The 21,667-nt window shown below is 42.7% G+C and overlaps 1 protein-coding gene across 1 annotated transcript in view; it reads left to right on the top strand.

The window, feature by feature from the left end:
• SEMA5B (semaphorin 5B) overlaps positions 1-21,667 on the top strand; it is a 249,948-nt gene that overhangs the window by 110,011 nt on the left and 118,270 nt on the right. The window contains exon 4 of the mRNA XM_065751192.1: positions 12,218-12,423. Coding sequence (XP_065607264.1) covers positions 12,270-12,423 — 154 coding nt within the window. The 5' untranslated portion in view covers positions 12,218-12,269. The remainder of the gene's footprint in view (positions 1-12,217; positions 12,424-21,667) is intronic.

Below are 21,667 nucleotides of genomic sequence, written 5' to 3'. Positions count from 1 at the left end.
GCTGCAGTGCTCCTCTTCAGATGTACTCAAACACTTTTTCCCACATCATCTGTAAACACAAATCTGGGGTCTTTTTCAAAAGTCTGCTACTCCCCAACAGACATGTTTATGGGCAATTTTGTGATGTTAGAGTTGCAGGCAAAACTATTGTTAAGCATGTTAATTAGTGGCAATATTAATGGTCTTTAATGATTCTAACTCCAGGCAGTGGTGTTTTCATTACCTCTGCGCTGATAATGGCTCACATCCTTTTACTAAATCCAGTTGCCAAAATCCTTATGGTGTTTTCCACTTAAAAAAGGATGCCCGTGTGAGCATATCTCCCTCACATATGCAGCCAGATTTCATTAGAATTTTTTATTTTGCACTCGAGTACTTCTATTGCAGTCTGTATTCTGAAATAGCAAATAATAACAAAACCCCCAATTCTAAAAAATACAAAGCTTTCTTTTAATTGAGAATATTTTGAAGAGCGCTGCCTTCACCCCACTAATCCCCAGCTAAGGTTTGCAAGCAGCCCATGTACAGGAACCCAAAACCTGGGTTTCAGAACTCGTTGAGTTGAGACAGATTAAATTAAGCTTCAGATTAATAATTTTAATATTCATTTCACCTCCACTTTTAACATCTAAGGGCACAACAAGGGTCTGTGTGTATGGAAGGTGATTTTTGCATGAGCCAGATTGGGTTATGGTGGCATTGTACACCCAATGGCTTTCCCATCAGCTTCTTACTTCTGGAACTCTTCTTAAAGCCAAACAAATCACAATTTAAATACATATATATCCTTTTTTTATTCCCTAAAACCAATATCCTGTTAAGTTTATAAGACCACTGGCTGTATTTATGGTCCTTACATCCCCTAAGGGGGGGCATGCTGCTTTTGTCTGCAGCTTCACTGCTGCCGTGGGGGCAAAGTCTGAGCCATGCATCAGTGTACATCGGAGGGGACCTGAGAGATTTATAATGGGAAAACACTGACAGTTTGGTAATTTATTGCCACGCTAATGGGCAGGACTGCAGTTCCTGACAGCTCTAAGTCTTTGTTCTCTGGAATAGTTGGTTTCCAATCCACTCGCTTTGCTGGATTCCTCCCTGTCCCAGATGAATGGGCTCTTGGTTGGTGAATCTACATTGCTGGATTTTCCCTTGCTGTTTCACAGCTTTTCACATGGGCTTCCTGTTCTTGAAATTTTTCAGGTATTCCAGGAACTTCATGGTTCATACAAGTTGCTTTTTGCCCTTGTTACTCTCGTGCTCGCAGCCCTGTTGACATGCACATGGGTACCCTGGTGGCACTGGCATCTCTGGCACATTGCTGCACCCAGGACTGTGTGTGGACACTCAACAATGCCTATGCCTAACTTATTTGGAGAGAATGCTGCAAATCTGCATAATAGTCTTGCACAAAAGGTGCTTTATCTTGTGGAGTTACTGAGTCAGTTTAGGGTATTCTATTGACAAATGCTTTCAGAGAAATTGTGCATGGTAAATTAATGAAGGCCAGCAGAGGTATTATGGTGGGTGAATGCACATGCCATTAGAGTCAATGGCTGGCTGAAAAAAGTTAACGGGCATTAAGTGACTGTTAAAAAGGCTGGTGGACACAGATTTATTCTGTTGCAGGGCTTGGGCTGGGCAGAGCTTGCTGTGTGCCATTGGGCCACGGTACAGCTCAGGTTTGTGCTCCCTATTCCTGCACTGCTGCTTCTGACACAACTGATGGACCAGAGCCTGCGAGAGCCACCAGTGAGCAGGTAAAGCCCTGCCCCCCTCATCCTTACATGGGGCGTGCGTGTGTGAAATGGCATAGAGCTTCTGCACAACTCCAATGGGTGTGAAATGGAGTGCTAGGATCGGACGAAAGATTGACCAACTCCGTGTTATTATGGGAAATTTGTCTGGGAATTTGACATATACAAAACATAGGAGATGTGTCATTATCCCTGGAGGGGTGCACGAGAAAAGGGTGGATGTGGTACTGAGTGACATGGTTTAGTGGGCATGGGTGATAGGTTGACGGATGGACTTAGATGATCTTAGTGGACATTTCTAGTCTTAATGATTCTATGATTCTATTTCCTGGTCACCTGCATAACCTGGGCTGCGTCCTTCCCCATGAGCACTGTCAATTCTTTTTATCCTACATTATACTTTGAATGCAGTGATTCTGACTGAAATAAAATGCGTGGAGAAAATTAATGATTTGATATCTTCCTGCTGCTGCCAAAGGAAATATAAAAGAGCCTTTGATCTAGGGGTTTTAGAAAAGTGAGCTGGACCAGATACTGATACTCACTGACCTAAGTAAGTGATAAAGCGACTGTGTCGAAGTTTAATTAGTCTTGATCAAGATACGTTTTTAAGATTTAGAACCAGTGGCCTTTTGAAGAAGAAAGGCTTTGAGTTGTCATTTATGCTGCGACGTGTCCTTTTATCATACTTTGTATGTCTCCAGCAGGAATGGGTTTTATTTTAGAGGAAAAGAGAAATGGCTCATTTGATGGAGATTAGCACGGACAAGCTTACTAATGTTTGAAGACAACTTCTTCGTCTTACCTTTTTCTCTATTTCATATCCCGCAGAGATTACCTCAGCCTGCCGTTGTTAGTCACTGTTATTTATATAAAGATATGTAATGCGTTTGTGCTTAAGGGGTCGTCTGTAGCGGGGTGTGCAATTTCAGAGTGTGGAGACTGGCAGAAATTACGGTGAAGAATTGCTTCTCAGTGACAGCTTCATCCTGCTTGTAATATGTCATTGCGTGTGACTTTCAATTAATCACACAATAACAAAACATTGTGTCTGGCGACGATGGTGCGCCCGTTAATATTGAGAAGTAAGTCTTGGCTTTACGAACACAAATGCTGTCGCGGTCCCCTGCCCACTCATGCACTTTAATCAGCAAGTCTCAGTGCAGAGGGAACATTTCTTCTTCCCCTCTCCCCACCACCCTCCTATTAAGCTGCAATCCATAACGTCTCGCGTCACTGTAATGGTCCGATGGTGTGCGGTGTTAAATGATGGCAGGAATTTGACTTTGTCTCACTCTGCCTTGACCTTGGTGTCTTCAGCGAATCCCCCTCCCTCTGTTTTCAAAGAGGGAGTGGGGAGTTGGGAGAGAAAATAGAAGAGTGACAGAGTGGACTTTGGAGATATTTCATGGGAGGTTTAATGTTGCTCTTGGAGGAAATGAGGGAGATAAAAGGTAAGAGAGAGAGACCATTACTGGAAGAGAGAAAGTACGGATCTGCAAATTTCCAGGAGGAGAGGCAGAACTGGCTCCACAGACTGAGGTCTGCCATGTGCTGGACCTCATTTGTAGGCACAGTGAAAATCTCGCAGTAATTCTTCCTCTTGCTCAGTCTCCCATTTATAATACAATTGCTCGGTAATGTATCATCTTAAGTAAAATTCCCAGATCTCTTTGTGTTTTACAGCTGTATCTATATCCTGAACGGAAATATAAAGAAGTGCTTTTGCTCTGTGCTTGGTCCACACTGAAAGAAGGTTGCCCTGGTGTTGCAGCAACCAGCATCATTGTCTGTCACTGTACCTGACCAACTTCAGGGGTAGAATCTCACTCCATGGAAAGCCATGGGCTTTTTTCTGTGGTTCTTTTTGGGTTTGTATTGAGGTTTTACACTTTACATGACACAAATAAGAAGCCTGTTTGTAATTAGCATCTGTGCTTTTCTTTTTCCCCTAAGAAGGCGATGGATTTAATTTTTAAGAAGTGCTTGGCTGGACAATGTTGGCAGAATCTCCTGAGCAGTCAGAAAACTGGCATAGAGAAGAGCATCAGCACGTATCTGAAACAGGAAACTGAGTTTTGTATCTCTCCCGTATATTCCTGCTGCCTGTGAATTTGAGACACATTTAACCAGTTGCCTTGAAAAGCATACACTGGAAGAGCCACTTGTGTTTGCTGTGGTTTCTGACAGTGGTGTGTCAAGTGGATTGGAGTACTCTCAATGTGTAAATAAAAAGTTAAAATCTTTGGGATTCTGAGGAATAACAGTGAGGTTAGCAGTTCTTAGGAAGATCTTCCTTCTCTGGCTTGCTGAATCTCCTCATTGTCCCTGCATTACAGCCAGACAACAAAAGCAGAGTTAAATGAGGGTGTATCTCAGACCTAGTTAATCTGGGATAAGATTATAAGATGTGTTACACCTGCACCATCTGAGGTTCTCATTCGTTCAAGTTTCTGCCAGTTGGTAAGGGTATTGGTTTGGGTTCTTTAATTAACGTTCCCCCATCAATTCCACTGCATTAGCAATGGATCTGACAAGATGCTGAACTTGCTCAACCATATGAAATAAAAGCAGTTACTCTTGTGTATTTTTGAGGGGCATTTGGGATCACAAAAAATGACGCTTGGTGATCAGATTGGGTCTGATCCCTGGCAGATGCAAACCAGCACAGCTTCATAAAGCGACTTACTGCCAGGCTGTCAATTTACTTCAAGCTTTTACACCAAGAGAGGGGAGGGTGGTGCACATGAAAGCATCCTAGAGCACACAGAAGAGGCTCCAAGAAGGAGGGTAGGTAATCAATTTCTCATTCCCAAGTTATTTTTCCAGAATCTCCACAGTATGGTGTTTGAGTAACAGAATAACTTCGTAGGTACTAAGTGCCTGAAAATCAGCAGTAATTAACTTAGTGCAAATTCTTCCCTTCCTCTCCCTCCTCTATGCTCAAAAAACCAAACAAACCCCCTTCCTCAGCAGAGGAGATGCAGATGGAAGCAGTGTCTTTTGCCTTAGTGAAGTCGTGTACAGACTACATTTTTTTCCCCTTTCAGTGCTGTGAATAACATAATTGCTTTGTTATCCCTCAGGGGATTTGTAATATTAACATTGGTTAATGACATTAATTCAAGTTTTTACCATTAATAAAATGGCATTGCTTAAAATTAAGCATTACATTTCAATTAGTAGTCCATCGAAGACTTTAATAGTCTGGAGCATTAAAGTGATTTTTTTTTTAATTTCTTATTAATTTTTTATTGTATCATGCTAATTTCCAAAGAGTGATTGAAAGCCAAGCTGATCCAACCAACGACCCTATCTGCCATGTTTCTTGAGGGAACTTCTTTCTTTCATGACATTATGCAAAAAGGTCACATTTCCACAAAGCAGGAATCTGTTTCCGTCACCTCCTGAATTCATTACCATCCTTTTTACTTTTTAACATGAGGCACATGATATACAGGCACCCCAGGTGGACATGTTTAAATTAATCTAGTAATAATTGATTCAGAAGAGATTTGGAGGACAGAATTTGCATAAAAGCCATAATGAGAGCAAATCCTCCAAGGCCAGACTGAACAGCTAAGTCTCTGAATAACTTACATCTTCTAAACTAATTTGGTTATATATGCAATACGAAGGTGTGGGGGCTGGAGCGCCATGTGATTGGAATTCATTACAAATAATTCATCTCTGGGAAGCCTGGCCTTGGAGTGCATTAAAACGATATCAGCACCAAAACGTGTGCTCAGACCCTGCCTTCTGGAAGATGACAGTGAGATTTCTGTCTTGCTCAGCTTTTCTGGAGCATTTCCAAGGAGCAGAGCACTGCCCTGAGACCAAGGTATTTGTCCCATCCTTTCCAGCGTGGAGCTGCTTTTCCAGGTTGTAGACCATAGGATTTATATGAAATCCTGCATCACTTTGGTGTATGGGAATTTAGGGAAAGGGGACGTCCTACAGGTTTGGGACCATGCTGTAGGCTATTCAGAGAAAGTAAATCTTTGGGCAGTGAAAATTAGGGCTACAGTTCATTAAAGGCAGCCAGAAGAGCCTCTGCCATGATACACATCTTTTTGAGAAAAGCAGTGGAAGGCTCTTGCCATGACTACAAGTACTAATTCCTGTGCCAGAGAGCTCAGAATAGCAGGTATTATGGTGCTACACTCCTGGTATCACAGAATTTGAACAGAGGTTTGGATTTTGGGCATATACTGGCCATTTGATTGCCTTCTGGCCAAATGTTCCCATATGATAACCAGTGCTGTACAGTGCCAAGAAGATGCTGCAGCAGAATATATTGTTCTCTCCAAGCAGGCTGAAACTTGGACCTAGCACTACAGCAGTGTTTTTATACTTCTCCTGGAGTTAGAATTAAGCCACATGTGTGTGTTATGTGGTGAGGCTGTGGCCCTAGAGCCAGCATTGGAGTCTTAAAACTAAAAAACAAAGCTTTAGGGAAAATGGAGCCCATGCCTTGTGGCTGACTGCCAGGAAGGAGGTTGGTTGGTTGGTGTGATGATTACATGGCTTGCATTTTGTCTGCTGGAGGCTCAAATTCTGAAATCACTTCAGGTCAAAGGAGAAATCAGGTTTTTGTTTTTTTTTCTAAAATACCATCTTCTTAATGTTTTCACAGCAAGATCAGCAGCTTCAGACCATGCAGCATCAGGGGGTGGTGGAGTGACTTTGGCTGATCACGGTGGTAGGAGCTGTGGCTCTGCTACTTTGCAATGTACAAGTGCAGGAGGCAATTTGAGGAGAAGTTGCTGTGTTTCCACAGCTTAAAGCATGAGTCTGTGGGTCAGAGTACCAAATCTCAAAGACAGAGTTCTTGCAGCCAGTGGGCTATTTGCAGTAAGTGACGCCGGATGTACTGCACTTACATCACTGATCTGCATGTCAGCAGCATGTCTGGCACCTTGGATTTACAGCAGCAGTGCAGAGGACTCTACATCATATGTTGAGCAAGAACAGAGGTTCCAGAACCACCAAAACCCTCTGCTTTGGCAGTCCAGTGCTGCAGTGCCCAGTGTGGGGAAGGTCTTCCAGACCCCCTGCTGGAGTCTTGGAGAACATGAAACTGTACCACCAGGGAAATAAAAGTGTGCAAGCGTTCGTTGCCAAATCCGATCTTTGGATAAACAGAGGACTTCAGACTCCCAGGCACCTTTTCACAAGTGCTAAATTCATTTCCCAAACAAACCCTCACAAAACCCCTCATGTCTTTTTATTATGTGTAGCTAGTTAAAGAAAGATGTAGAGCCCTCTGGGGAGAGCCTCTGGAAGCAGCTGGGGACAGACTCAGTGTGTGGTCAGGTTGAGGCTACTCAGAGAGCCCAGTGTCAGCAGAGCAGGTATTTATTTATGCCCACCAGCTTTGGCCACATCCCAGCAGCACAGTGTATTTTGCTCTGTTACACAGGCTTTTACTGTTGAATCAGCTCTATCTAATAGGAGCTCTCCCTAAGAGGTTCCTCTTCTTAAGGGTCTCCTACGAAGGTGAAGATCTGTTTGGGTTGCAAGACCCTGCAGCTAGTGACCATGCTGCAAATGTAACAGCATATTAGGTTAATCCTCTGCAAAGAGTAACCTGAATAACTTATATAGATCTAGGCAACAGAAAGGTTACAATGAAGTGACCTGTGTTGTGAGATCTGGATTGTTTTGCTCTTGATTGTCATAAAACCCTCTGTGATGCTGGGGTGGGTATGGAAGGAGCTGGGGAGCACCCAATGGTGAGCACAGAGCTCCAGCTTCTGCTTTGTCCCAGGAGAGCCTGCATGCTCTGCTCCCACCCTGCTGCTGGGCTCTGGGGCTGGTGAAAAAGATAACACTGTGGTTATGCAGGGAAATGTGGTATGAGGGTGGGAAGGAACAGGGTGGCATAGGGATGAAGGACTGAGGTCGTGCTGCCCTTTTCTAAGACAGAGCTGCCAGTGCCAGCCCGTCACAGCTGCACTGCTGAGCTGTCGTGCTTTCTAATGTTTTTGTTTATTTCCTTTATTCTTCCAGTGCTTTTTTTGGAATACTTCAGCATTCACCTCTTTCCATTGCTCTTCTTCTCTCTGGTCTCCATTCTAATGAAATCATAACTGCACCAATGACAAAAGATCCTGAACGGAAGAATTAATGCTTTTTCAGGAGGTTCCTTTTTTAGCCTCTTTTAAAGGCATCTTTTTTCTTTAAAATGAAAGATGAAGCATTTTCTTTTATCCTTAAACTTTACTGTCACATTTTATTAAGTCAAAATGATAGTTACAGTCAGAGGAAAGCAGGATATGGATTCCTGGTACAGCCATTTTTAAAGTGTGCTTTGTTTTAAAGCCTTGAAGATTGATTGAAGGTATTTTTCTTTTAGACGTGGAGCTTTAGTCAAAGGGGGCCTGATCTGAGTTACCCTCTGTAAATCAGGATTAGTTCCTAAGAAATCAATGGAGTTGCAATGATACAGTGCAGGGTGAGTTGGAATAGACTCATGCCCCAGGAGGGATGGCAGGGGATGCCCCAAATACTGTGCTGGGGTGAGGAGTGAAGTACCTACTGGGCTTCCTTGAAAGGGACTGAAGGGGAAATGGGATATCAGTGCTCACCGGGGATGCTGGGGCTGCCATTTCAGTCCAGGTGATGCCCCCAAGAGGAGCAGCTCTCATCCCATCCATTGCCACTGTGCCAGCCAAGGAGGCACACAAGCCTAAGGAGCCTGACTGAGGAGATGAGAGGATGGTGGCAGGAGTTGTGCTCTACAAAGTGCCTCTGCAGAGTGTGTTTCACTGGATCCACTGGAGCCCGAATGTGCTGACCTTTGTGGCAGAGGGCCAGAAGGATTCTTTGTATGTGGTAGGAGAGAGGAGAGAGGGCCCCCCCCCACACCAGGGCTTGGGGCTGCGGGGCTCTCAGTGTGGAGATGACAGAAAGATGATCTTATTGGATATTTTTATCTTTTTTTTTAAATGTGTCTGCATTTTGGAAAAAGGTGGTAGCTAAGGTAGTAAAGATACATCAAAGATGAGCAAATAAAGAATTGAAGCGATATGTCCTGCCTGGGATTTGAGTTTAACTAGGGATTTAAGCTCTTGTCTCTCATCTGTACTGAAACCTTGACAGCTGATTTCTCAAGCCCTAAGCCATTTTGAGCAGAGAGACTTTAATAAGAGGAGCTCTTTTTATAGTAGTTAAACTGTGTCTAAAGGGCTTAGAGCTAGGACAAGTTCCAGCAGTGAGCCCGGGATGTGGTTGGGATGTGGCTGATCCTGAGCACCACCCCACCATCCCTCTCAGTGAACATCTGCAGCTGGGACAAAACGGGAGGCTTGAGCCTGGCCACCCCAGCAGAATTTAAACATTTACACTTCTTAGCTTGTGGCCAGACCCTCACAGGCAACTACCAGAGAGCTCATGGCCTACAGCTGCTCTCCTTTGGGCACACAGCACTTGTTCATACTAGGAATATGGTGTTTTTTTAATAAAATTGCAGCAGCTGGAAAGAGCAGACACTTAGTCAGGATCTCACTTAAAATATTGAGATGAAAATGCCCAAGGCAGACTGGGAAAGGGTGGACTGGGGGAGTAACTGCTTCCTGTGCTATCTACTATCCAAATCTTGTTCAGCTGGCACTCTGGGCTCTGGTTTCTTTTGCTCTTGACCAAGCTGGTATTTACCCATTGACTTGTTGATCCCAAATACCAGTCCAGGACTGCACATGATGCAGATTTCATTTAATAGATTTGGTGGTTGTAATTGGCTGAAAGAGACAGCTGACATAGGAAAGGATACAGGCTTCTTATATTGCTTCTTTTTCATTTTTCTTTGATCATATATTTTTACTTCATATCAGTTTTGAAACCATGATTTTCATGCACGCTTTGGATTTCCTTGTGACAACAAGGAAAAAGGGGATGGAACTTTACCCCACATACTGGTTACAGCTTTCTAAGGAACGCTGAAGTCTCTTGGACTGTGGTAAAATCTCCCAGGGAAAGTGGCAGAAATCCAGCTACTTGGCACATTTTACAACTAGTCCAGACAAAACACTAGTAAATGTACTCTGCTTTGGCACAGAATAATCTGTGGGATGTTATGAAGCTCTCTTGTTTGAAACTTATTGTTTCATGACCCTGTTGAGTGTGAGGCTTGGATTTACTCATCTGCTGCTTCTGGACCACACGGGGCCTTAGGGGAACATTGGAGGGTTGTGGGGGAGCTCTGCTTTGTGTCCTCAAGCACTGTTGTCTAATTTAAAAGTTTTGTTCACCTGACTTGAGGTCATTTTTGGATGGTTAGCACATGAAAGCAGCCATATTGGCTCACATAAAAATTCTGCCTAGCTTACTACCTTATTTCTGGGATTAGCTAATCACAGCTGGACTGGGAGGAGTACAGCATGCATAAAGTGAGATTTCTGTGCCTGTCTCTTCCAGTTCCCAGGAAGGATCTCTGACATGAAGAAGTCCTTTTGCTTCTTTTGCATTTCCCACAACAGCCATCTCCTGTCAAAGGGAAATCTGGCTTTTTCTTTGCTGGAACTTTAAGTGGATCTGAGAGCTACACAAATGCATCTCCCTGGGGTCCACAGCTGTGTGCTGTATTTAACTTCTGGATCTATACTGAAAAAAAAAATTGTCATTTAAACCAATGACTGAAAATATAATCTGGTGCTCTATCATCAATAACTTCCATTATAGCATGGCTTGAGTAACATCTCCATCATCTGAGATGCCACAGTACCCATTTGTGTATGCCCTGCAGTGTGCTTGTGCTTAATGACTGAATACTGTCTGGCTTTGGCTTTGAATGATTTCACATCCCTGACTTCTGCCAGCCCTGTTTTTAATTTAACATTATATTTGCTGTGTTAGAAGACAAACAAACAAAAAAAGCCCCACAGATCTATAGCGAAAACACTGTAGAAATTTTCCTCTGGAGAAATGGAAGGGGATTTTATACAGCCCTGCATAAAATCTCTATGTGTATAGGGCTGAAAAAGAAATGTGAAATGCTGTAATCTCTCACTCTTGCCAGTTAGGAAACCAAATCTCTATAATGTCCCCAGCTCCTGAATGCCAATGCTATTTTCAGTCAATGGTATATAGTGACTGCTGAGGACATGCATGATGGATGCACTTCTGTATGCGGCTGTTTAAAATCACAGAGAAATATACTTAAGAATAAAACAGGATCAATCTTTCAGACCCACTGTTTCCCACTGCTGCTCTACGCAGTCTGTTGTTGCTCCTATGATGCCAAAGACCTCCAGGAGCTTCTCCCAGCTCCTTGGCATCACAGCATCATCCCTCATGTTGGAGTTTGCCCTTGCTGTGAGCCTGTCACTGCTTACCAGTGCCTTGTGTTATTGGACTCCAGTCTGAGTGCTTCGGCTCACTGGAGGGGTTTTGGGGACTTCTGTCAAAACCAGAGAGGCACTGGGCATTGTGGCAGCTGACTGTTGTGTTATCTTTAGGAATCGTGGCACCCACTGGAATTGAAATTCTCATTATATGTGAGTTTAATCAGAATCAGCTTTATCAGTAGATAAGATTCAATGATAGAAGACTCCATTTGTTTGAAAACATGTTTGCATTAATTGAACAGAGTTACATAGGAAAAAGACAATGTTCACATCAGGAAGATTAAATTTGGCAATGCAGATTTTACTAAGCTGCTTCAGTATCTTGGGGAGCAGTGGCAGGAGCTAATTAATCCTCCATCCCCTGCCTCAGGCCTGGTAGCCCCATGAGAGCTTGAAGAGCCGTATCTGTTGAGCTTTTGTTGTTACCAACTGCTCACATAGGAGAGGCAGGGCTTGCCCCTCTACCTGAGAGAAAAGCTCCTCCTCCTCAGCTGTGCCTTCGCTTATGTGGCTGTGGCATCCTGTGGTAACACAAGCAGTTGACTCACTTCTCACCCTTCTTCCCATTACACTGTTTTAATTTTTATGTTACACCTTAATTAGCACTTTCCTGGCAACACCTTTAAATTGCCTTTTCTTATTTCAAGGCATCTAAAACAGCAGTGGTAAAATGTATAAATCTCCTGTTAGAACAGTATTAATTGCACGTGCTCTGATGTTGGCCCACCCTGAGCTATCTCTTGAGTGCAACATAACATTTAAATACTCCTCCCATGAAGGGGAAGAATGAGGAGTCCACACTGGGGACACATTTACACGTGCAGATGTCACGTTGTCATTGCTGCCCATTGCACACTGGGTACTGTATGAGGACATATATCTTAAAGCTACACAGAGATATCTAGAAAGCTGTGCACTGCACCTCCCTTTGAAGTTAAGAGCTCAAATATAGTTGTAAATTGGGCCATTTGTTTTTTAGATGCTGTTTTGTGGGTTATTTTCATGTGTACTTACCACAAGTGGGGTTGGGATGAAAGGGGAATTCCACCTTCCCCTACTGATGCTACACACTTTGGATAAACAATCTTTCTGAAAGTGGAATTATTTGTATTTCAGGCATTCTCCCTGGGCCCACCTTGGAAGCTAGATCTGCAACTGCCCTTCAGTCATGGTTGTTTCAAGATTAAAGGCCATTTTCCTGTCATTGCCAAGCCTTTTTCTTCTTGCTTTTCATCTCTCAGCATCACAGAATGTACCTGAATACTCTGAAGCTGAACATCAGCAGTGTGTCAGGAAAGAACACCCCAGAATTGCTTTTGAAGGTAAGAGCTTCTATTTCTGTTTCAAGTTCCGGTAGGATGTTCCATTTTGAAGTCCTTCCTGGTGTTGTTATGGAGAAAGGTTTAGTCTGTGTTGTTTTCCTTACACCTGCTATCCACAGGTCAGCACAAGTGGCCTGATGAATTGCATTCACTCTGAAGCTCTGCAGGGTTTTCCCTCAGAGGTTTCATCACAATCACTTACTTTGGGCAGCCTGGGACTACTGGTCTAAGAATCTTTGCTTCCAGTTCTGCTGTAATCTCGGTCTTGTGCTACATTGAAGCTGTGTCTCCTGTGCTTATACCGCTCTTGCAGCTGGCTGAATCTAGAGACATAGTAAGTGAAAAGTGATAGAGAATTTGGACATATCTGAATGCAGGAGAAGTAAATTCTTTTAAAATTGCAGCTCATGGCTGCCATGTTGTCTGTTGAGTTTTTGTTATTTATTTAAGTTTAGCCCACCTGTGCAATCTTGTCTAGTGAGCTGCTTTGGCAGGGGGTTTGGACTAGATGATCTGAGGTCCCTTCCAACCCCTACAATTCTGTGATTCTGAGATTTATCACCACATCCAGTAGTTTTTCTGTCTTTCACCTGGATACTCAGCTTGATGAGATCTTAATTATGCAAGAAGGGGCCTTTGTCGAAACCCCATCCGTGGAAACATGGAAGGTTGGGTTGGAAAGGACTCTGAGCACCTGAATAAGCTGTAGATGTCCCTGATCACTGCAGAAGGGTTGGACCAGACAGCCTTTAAGGGTCTGTTCCAGCTCAAAAGATTTAATGGTTCAATAGCACTACGGTTTGTTATTTCATGCCTTGCCACACCACTCAAAAACGTGGCTAGTCTCTTTTTTACTGTCCTTTTGAAAGACTGAGTTACCCTTGCTTTTATCCAGATAGATTTTTCACAAGTGTATATGTACTCATGTGCTGTGGTCTGTCCAGTCTGACTGAATATCCACATGGTGCTTAGCCCATGAAGTTGCTGTTGTTTCTGCATTCACCCCAGCCTTGAGCTCAACATACTGAATCTCCTTGCTAAAAGTGGTTTCTTCCTAAATGTTGAAGTATTGATCTGGGTTCCCATTTAAGGCCCCGCCATGCGTCTCTTGTTACATTCTTGCTAAAGGCAATTAAGTACATTGCAATGTGTCTCTGGTTAGGTTCTTTGCTAAAGGCAATTTAGCTGTGGTTTTGTGACCTTTGAGATAGGGTTTCCAGGAAGAAAGTAGTCAAAGGCTTCCTTGCTGACCTTTCAGGGTTCTTCTAGAGAGTTACCCTTCTTTGGAGAGGAGGAAACGACTGTCTCTTCATTTGAAAGTGCAAGAGGTTTCTTGTCTGTTTCCCATTATCTGTGCTTTAAAGGTTTAAATGGATTAAAGTAAATTAGCAAAATCTTTAAGCCTACATGATGTGGTGCTGGCTCTTACCCTGCTCAAGTAGAATGGGTAAATATACCTTTATTTTAATTGCCAAGTTAGTCTGGCCGTCTGTTTAACTGGGGAGGGTGAAAGGAGAAACCCTTGCAGCTAAAAGCATGTTGGAACTTAGCTGGATATTTAAATAGATAATACAATAATGAAGATGTTTTAGATCCAAAAAGAAGAAAAAGCTTTCTCTTCCTATTAGCCAGGAGCACCAAATTTTGCGTTTACTGAGGGTACGTTTGTGGGATCCAGCACTCAGATAAACTGTTCTGCAGGGAACGTGGGAGCCCTGGTTCCTGGTTTTGAGCAACTGGTAGGCATTTTGGGCAGTCAGCATGAGTACTTCTCTGCAGGACTGCTTGAGTTCTGCCAATTTGTTTGTTTTAATCAGGGCATGAATTTTGAAGTTTGTGCTGCAATGTGAGGTGGGGACTGGGAACAGGCTCTGGGCTGAATGATTCCTAGCTGATTACATAGAGGCTGTGAGGCTGGGCCAGGGATCTATGCTGTTGTGCTGTTGTGGCTGTTTGTGCAGCACCAAGCTAGTGCAATGCTGCCCTGATTTTCCTGGAGCTTATAAGTGATGCTCACCATACAGTTTCACCAGCAGTAATAACATAGCCAGTTTGGAATTTTCATAATTAGATTGTTCTACTCTGTGCTTACAGAACATCCTGTTAAAGTTTGATTTCCATTGTTAGATCAATAACAAAATGATCTTTTACTCCCAGGAGCCTGTTGATGGTGTCTTGTTACCTGTTTGTGAGTGGGTAGCTTCATGAGGGATCTTGCATGCTTGTTTGTTTTTCAGTGAGTTGAGAAATTAGTCAAACAAGTCATACATATTCTTAGTGTGTCCTTTGATATTTATCGGTGCATGTATACATGCAAACAAGTGCTTAACTAAACAGTACAGCATCGCAGCTCAGCTCTACTATAGGCCACTCTGGGAAGCCTAAAACCATAGAAAATATTTCAGGTTCCTGTCATATATGTTTTTTTTTTTCTGTCTTTGCAAGAGGAGATGCTTCCTGCATTTGCAACTGGGCTATGCCCTTTCCATATCAACAAGTTCCTCAACAATATCATTATTATACAGCTGCTTCTTAGACAGAAAACTATGTTATTCGTTAAATTGTTATTCATTAAAGACATTTGGAGCTCCTTTATAACATGCCCCTTGGGAAACCCAGGAACAACTTCTGCCATGGCAATGCTGTATAAGATTTGTTATTTCAAGAGGCTAGAGCTGTGACTGACATGTGCTTATATGTCTGTAATGGGTGGAGAGTTTGGTTTCAGCTTGTTTACCAGGGAAGTGCTTAAAAGTTTGCAAACTCATCTGTGTTATATGAATCACTTGGATGTTCACAGCTTAACTGGAAAGATGTAGACAGGTTTTCACATGCAGTTTCTCTCATTATTTCTTTCTATTTAGTTTTTATCCATTATATCAATGTGCTCAGGAGAACTGTGGTAGACTGTGTCCTTTCCTATGCTGTCTGCCAGCACTTTCTGCCCTGGGTCATGGCAGTTTGTGTAAGTTGAGACAACATCATTTGTGCTGTTCTGCTTTAACAATTGCAGCTTTTCTTTGTCCCTAGAAGATCTTATGCTGAAGCATAGGAGAGAGGTAGACTTGGTTAAGTAGCTTATATCTCAGATCTTCTCAGGACAGCAAATCTCAGCTTTGCAGACTGTATCAATATGGCTGGTGCAAGTTCTGGGCATGCAGCATCTGACCATCCTCTGGTCCTCAGTCTCTGCTAGATGTAGACAAGTTTCTCCGTCTGTGGCCTCAGGTTTTTAAAGTGAATTAGTTCAAGAGTGTTTAAATTTGGGATTTTACTTCAGACTGACTGTAATTACTGCCTTCTACCAGCTGAATGGGATTCAGGTTGCTTGAATGTTGCTTTCTATATATTTTCTCAATATTTTCTTTCTTTGAACAACATTTTATTGAAATGTGGCCAGCCTCAAACTCTGAGATCTGTGGGGGGCAGTTAAGTATTTGCTTGTTGCATTGAAAGCAAAAGCTGTTTTAAGCTTGTGGGCTGGAGGATAATAAGAAATGATTTATTTCTTTTGAAGGTTCCTGACATTTTACCAAACACCCCCACTATTTTTTATTTGGCCGCTAATACATTATTCCCTTTACTATACACTGGTGGAAAAAAAGCACATTAGCATCTGTCAGCTCCCTAAGTCAGCTAGGAGAGCTTCCTAGGAAATTCTGATAAAGATTTACACTTTTCTTGAACAAGTGAGATTTTGAAAATCCAACCAAAACTTCAGTTAACAGTGGTTGGGGTTGTGGGAACTCTGAAGTATACCTAGTTAAATGTTAAAGGGAAGGCAAAACACATTATGGGAGAACTGACTTCTAGATCATAGCCCTGCATACCTTGAATCTCCACACAAAAAGTCCAGATGATGGAGTGTTAACTCGTAGCTGGTGGCATCCTGTGCATAAGATTGGGATGCTGCAGAATACTTGACCTTCTGAGCAGTTTGGTTTAGACTTTGTTTCCATTAAGCGAGCCTTGTGGTGATTTTCTTTTTTGTCTTGAAAAATGAAACTGTGGCAAATGAAGCTGATATTTTCTTTCTCTGGGTTGATTTAGAATTTTTTTGGAAATTATGACTAATAAAGCCATAAATATACAGTGGTCAGGGAATTAATTTGCTCTCAGGCCAAACTTATTAATATTACACTCAACAGCTGTCAATATATTTTTCATTCCAGAAGAATTATTATAACAGTAATGGTGCTAGTTCTTTGACACTTCCCCATTAATGATGTCCAGGCACTTCACAAACCAATGCAATGAGATCTGATTGAAGAAATGATTCAGTGTGCTGTTCCTTGAGGTCTTAAGGAGAAGAGGGGTCTTGGTAGAGTGCCCTTCGTTCACAAGGTGCTTTAGACAGAGCAAATTGCTGGCAATCAGGAGAGAAAGGGAAGGCTGCTGTGAAGCTTCAGGAGGTGAGGTGTGCTCAGGTACTCAGGTCACCAAGGAGGATACATAGACCAAAGCCATGAAAAATCCTGCTCAGCAGCCGAGCAGCTTATTTATGTTTTCCAGTGGTAGCACTGGTGCAATGGATGCTGACAGCAGCACAGGCTTGGTCCTACCTTTGGGCCAGTGGCTGGCTCCAGGACATAGAAGTGGGCTTTCAGGTCCCACATGCAGTACTTTGGTATCAGGAAACAGAGTGAGAAGCAAAGCAAAGCACTTTTCTTCATCCTCCATGCTTCAATGTGAACAAAAACATTACAGAGACCTGATTCTTACTTTTAGAGTTTACTTTGCACAGTTTGTAAACCTGTTTGTTACCTGACTTAGTAATTCCGAGAGTCAGTGGCATGGCAGTCCTCATTTATGTAGCACATCTGCTTTTGGTGAATGTTAATATATCATGTTCTCCTGAAACCTTCCATTCAAGGATGCAATTATGTTTTAATAAAGTTCAGTTTAGTACTAGCACTCTTGTAAGAAGTATTCTTGTTTAATCATGCAGGGCCTGCCCTGGAAAATCAGGAATAGCCCCAGCTCAGTCAAGCACTTAATATATGTTTACCTTGAAGTCAGCGTGTTTGTGGAACTGGAACCAAATGTGTACTTATGTGCTGGGGAAGGCTGTAGTCAAGGTACACAGAACTGACATATCGAGGCTGTAATTATAAATCTTAGTATTTTGTTCCCACCAAGTTCTACTACCATAGGTCCAACTCATCAGCTTCTTCTTCTTACGTGGCTGAATCAAGTGGTTCAGAAATCTGATGAAGGTCTCTGATCTGTAACACACAGTAGTCTGAGTTAGAGGTTTTTCCTGGTCATTTCTGGCTTTTGGAGGTGCAGATAAAATCCTGAAAAACTCCTGTGCTTCAGCTTAAAACCCAACTTTTTCATATATCACCTATCCCTTCCATTTTACTAGCACTGGGCAATCCTTACAATGTTTTTAATGGAAGTGCTTGAGCTGCAAAATTCAGATTTGCATTTTATGCATGGGGATTGTTCTGTTTTACAGCACTTTAATTGAAGAGGTGGAGGTCATTGACGATCTCTGGTCTTTGATAGTCCCGTACTATTATTAGCCAGCTTCCAATTTAAAAACACTGATGGTTATGAGAAGAGGTTCATTTCAAAACTCTTCAAGGATTTTACAGCCTCTGCTCTTATTCCCCAATGTCACCGATTCATGATGGGACCTTTATCCACAGGAAACTGTAGTCCTCATAGGTCTGACTAGCTAAAAAGTACGAATTCTGTGTTTGACTCTGATTTTCCAATTGAGCCTTTGATGAGCTGGCAAAGAGGGTCAGCTTCAACTTCAGGATGTTTATCACAATCATACCTGTCTTCTTATGTGACAGATCTGAGGACCTGCAAATGAAACTCAAGGGGAGTTTAGTCATCTTTTCCTTGTCTTCTCTCAGTTTCCAGTGTTCTCACCATGAAAACAATTGCCTTGAATCTTGCACCATCTCTGTTGGCACAAGTGTCTGGTGCAGACATTTAACTGTAAGGATAGTGAAAAAAAGTCTGCCTCCAGATGTGGAGGAGATGGTTTGAACAGTGACAAAGGAGTGCTTTTTTCCATCAGACTGTAACGGCTGTAGGAGCCAAGATGCAGCTTGCTCCTGTCTGAAAAGAGGAATTATACCGATCAGGATGTCATAGGAAGGTGCAAGTGATGCATGAGCACTCACCTTATCGTTCTTAGCAAGGGAGATTGCGTGACAGCTGCAGGGCTTGTCTCAGTATACAATGGATCATGATACTTTAACAACATTCTAAGCAAACAAGAGAGCTCTGGGTGAGCTGGCAGTGGGGCTGCACATGGCCCCAGTTAGCGCGGTTTCACAAGGTGTGGTGGGGCACAGTGCAGCGTTTGCCCTTGATAGTCTGCTGAGGAAAGCTCATTCCAGCCCTTCCACGCAGTCCTGTGCTGTGCAGACATGCACCTTTGGTCCTGTTGAACTCAGACTTGGCAAATGGACTCACTTCCAACTCACAGCCACGCATTCATATTCTCTGTTCCTGCAGCACTGTAGCATCTCCTCTTGGTCTGCTGGTTTGCCACGTTTGCAGTGAGCAGCCATCCTTGGTGGGGTGTCTCTGATGCTGTACGTTAGCTGGGATTTGTGTTCTCATGCAGCTCTGAGCTCAGGGATCATGTTGAAGGGAAAAGGGCTTCTCTCATGTTCCGTGGCTTCTTTCCCAATCTCCCAGCCTGATGCCTGGGGACTCACCAAGTGCTGTCTGGCTCTCCCCTGGGGTAGCTCTTGACTGAACTTCTGCCTGCCCTCCTCTGTGTGCAAATAGGAGAGAGGAACCCAAGCAAAAGAGAGAATGGTGGAAGACTGGCCTCTGTGGAGCAGAAATGTGGAATAACTGTAAAATGTGAAGAAGCAAGAATGTGACTCTCAGTCCTTCAAACTCCTTCCTTGGGGGACCAGTGGGATAGCGTAACAGCACTCTGTCCCTTACTGAGAGTGAGCATTAGTTCATGCTTATTATCTGTTGTTTTCTTTATTTGGGATTGAATCCCTGTGTTCTCTCTGACAGACTAGTGTGTTTTGCCAGCTGCTCTGAATTAATAATAAAAAAGTAAATAAATAAACAGTCATAATTGTACTTTTGCAAAAAATTAGGTTTGGACTAAATTCTTTTTTCTCCATATTGAAGCAATTAAACTACACTTGTTTTGAAGAAATGATCAAAATTTAGGGAACATGGTAAAGATGCTTGGTATGCATTAACAACAGTGCATCCTGCACGTTGCATACCTTACAGATAATGAGGCATGGATGGACTGGTTAGTACCACTAAACGCATTTAACAGTTTCAAGACCTGAGACACTACATGGTTTCAGGATTTGCCTGAGACTGAGAGGAATCTGAAGTTATCAGTGTTGGGTACTTGGAGCCTTGCCTACATCTGCAGATAACATTTCTCTCTTGGAATGGAGGAAGCTCAGCAAGGTCAGTCCAGGGAGAGAGTGTAGGAGAAGAAAAAAATCATCTAGATTTGACATAATTTTAAATGGTAATTATTTGCTTACTACAATTACTGTGATTCCTGTGGCTGTGTGAGTATGTGGCCTGGGTCTTCAGTTCATTTTTCCCTTCAGAATGGCAAGAGCAAAGCCTTTTCGTTTCTTGGAATTTGAGATAGAACTGTTTTCTCCCTCTTGATACCAAGGGAGAAAAGCCTTACTCCTTTTTCTTTTAGTCATTTCATATCCATGTGCTCTTGGGCTGGAGAGGGCAACTCTTGTGCTTCTTGGATCACGTTGGAAGGAAACGGTTATCTACAGCCATCAATTATGGTGACACTCATGCTGCTGGTGGGTTAGTTCCTTATTTCTCTCATCTTGGAAGGAATTTTGTAGGTGGCCAAGACTAAAATAATTGAATGAGTGGGCAAGAAATGAGGTAGAAATATGACTGGAAGGTGAAGGCTGATAAAAAAGAAAGCAGGAGTAGGAGTGGTGGTGAGTGTGTTGTAAGATGGTAAACTGAGTGAAACAATTGAATTTAGATGCTGAGGGAAGAGACTGGGAAACTGATGATTTGGACATGGTATAGAGTTGACCTATTTTGTAGGACAGAGTGTACTGTTTCAGCAGCTTTCTAAGTCCTCATAACTGTGAACAGAGATCAGAGATTCAGGAAGGCAATGAAGCTAGATATTGCAGCGGTTGGGGTTAGGGCATATTTGGTGTACAATTAAAGATTTCAACAGCTCAGGTTAACGAATGAGAGAACACCAGTAATGAGGTGGAGGTGGTGATGGGAAGTCAAGGCAGCAGGGTGATATGCATGAGTAGGAGGATTTTTGGGGTAGAGCCAGGTAGAGTTTTCTGGCCTCCTGAGTAAAGTTGAGCTCTGAGTGCTGACACATTTGTTTGCTTAGCTCTGCCTACAGATCAAAAGATTTCTCTTTCCCTGACAATTCTGCTGAATTGTGGGGTGTTTTTGTGTTGTGGAGGCTTTTTTTTTTTTTTACATCTCAGCAGGGAATAAGAACGAAATGTTTTCAAAGACTATTTCACTAACCTGTGGTGTGACCTACAACAGAGAGCTAAAATTTAAAATGAGGTTGATATTAAAATATGATTCATTGTCAGTCTAATGAAGATAATGCTGTAAGTTGACAGTAACTATTATGGATCTGCGGAAGTGTCCACACTTGCTGTGTTTCAGAAGCCACGTGGTAGCATACGTAGTCATTATCCTTCTGGTCTTCAATTGCAGCCTTGCTTGCATTGTTTTTTGTGGGTTCTGATCAGTAACCTCCACAGAAAAGATACTCTGACATCACTCATAACAGCCAACCATCTGCTTTATTTAAAATGCTCTGAATACTGAAGATAAATGGTGCAGAGAATGGTCTAACTTCGCAGGTCTTGACAAGTAAATAGATTTAATATGGTAGGTTACATTCTGACAAGAGGTCATTTCATTAGCGTATACCAAGAGGACACCCTGTGCCTTTATGTTACAAAGTGATTTACATCTGTAGTTAGGATTCGACACTGAGAGTCCTGAGAGTCCTCCAGGCTAGTGGGTGGACTGTAAAAGATCTAGGTGGTTGAGTACTTGCACCCTGGAGGATCTGCCAGTTGCTGAATGTTGTTTGCCCTGTGCCAAAGCTAAGCAAGCTGAAAGGAGAGAAGATTGTACAGTTAGAGAAATCATTACTGTCATTTGAGCATCCCAGTGAATGCTGGCACACACAGGAGTTAAACAAGCCGTGAAATAGTAAGCTGGGTTAAGAGAATTTTTAAGAGACCATCTTAAGGCA

The sequence above is a fragment of the Cyrtonyx montezumae genome, unplaced genomic scaffold (assembly GCF_038088225.1).
Source record: "Cyrtonyx montezumae isolate F1298 unplaced genomic scaffold, pur_monq_1.0 scaffold_7, whole genome shotgun sequence".
Lineage (NCBI taxonomy): Eukaryota > Metazoa > Chordata > Aves > Galliformes > Odontophoridae > Cyrtonyx > Cyrtonyx montezumae.
This window is presented reverse-complemented; position numbering and strand designations above follow the sequence as displayed.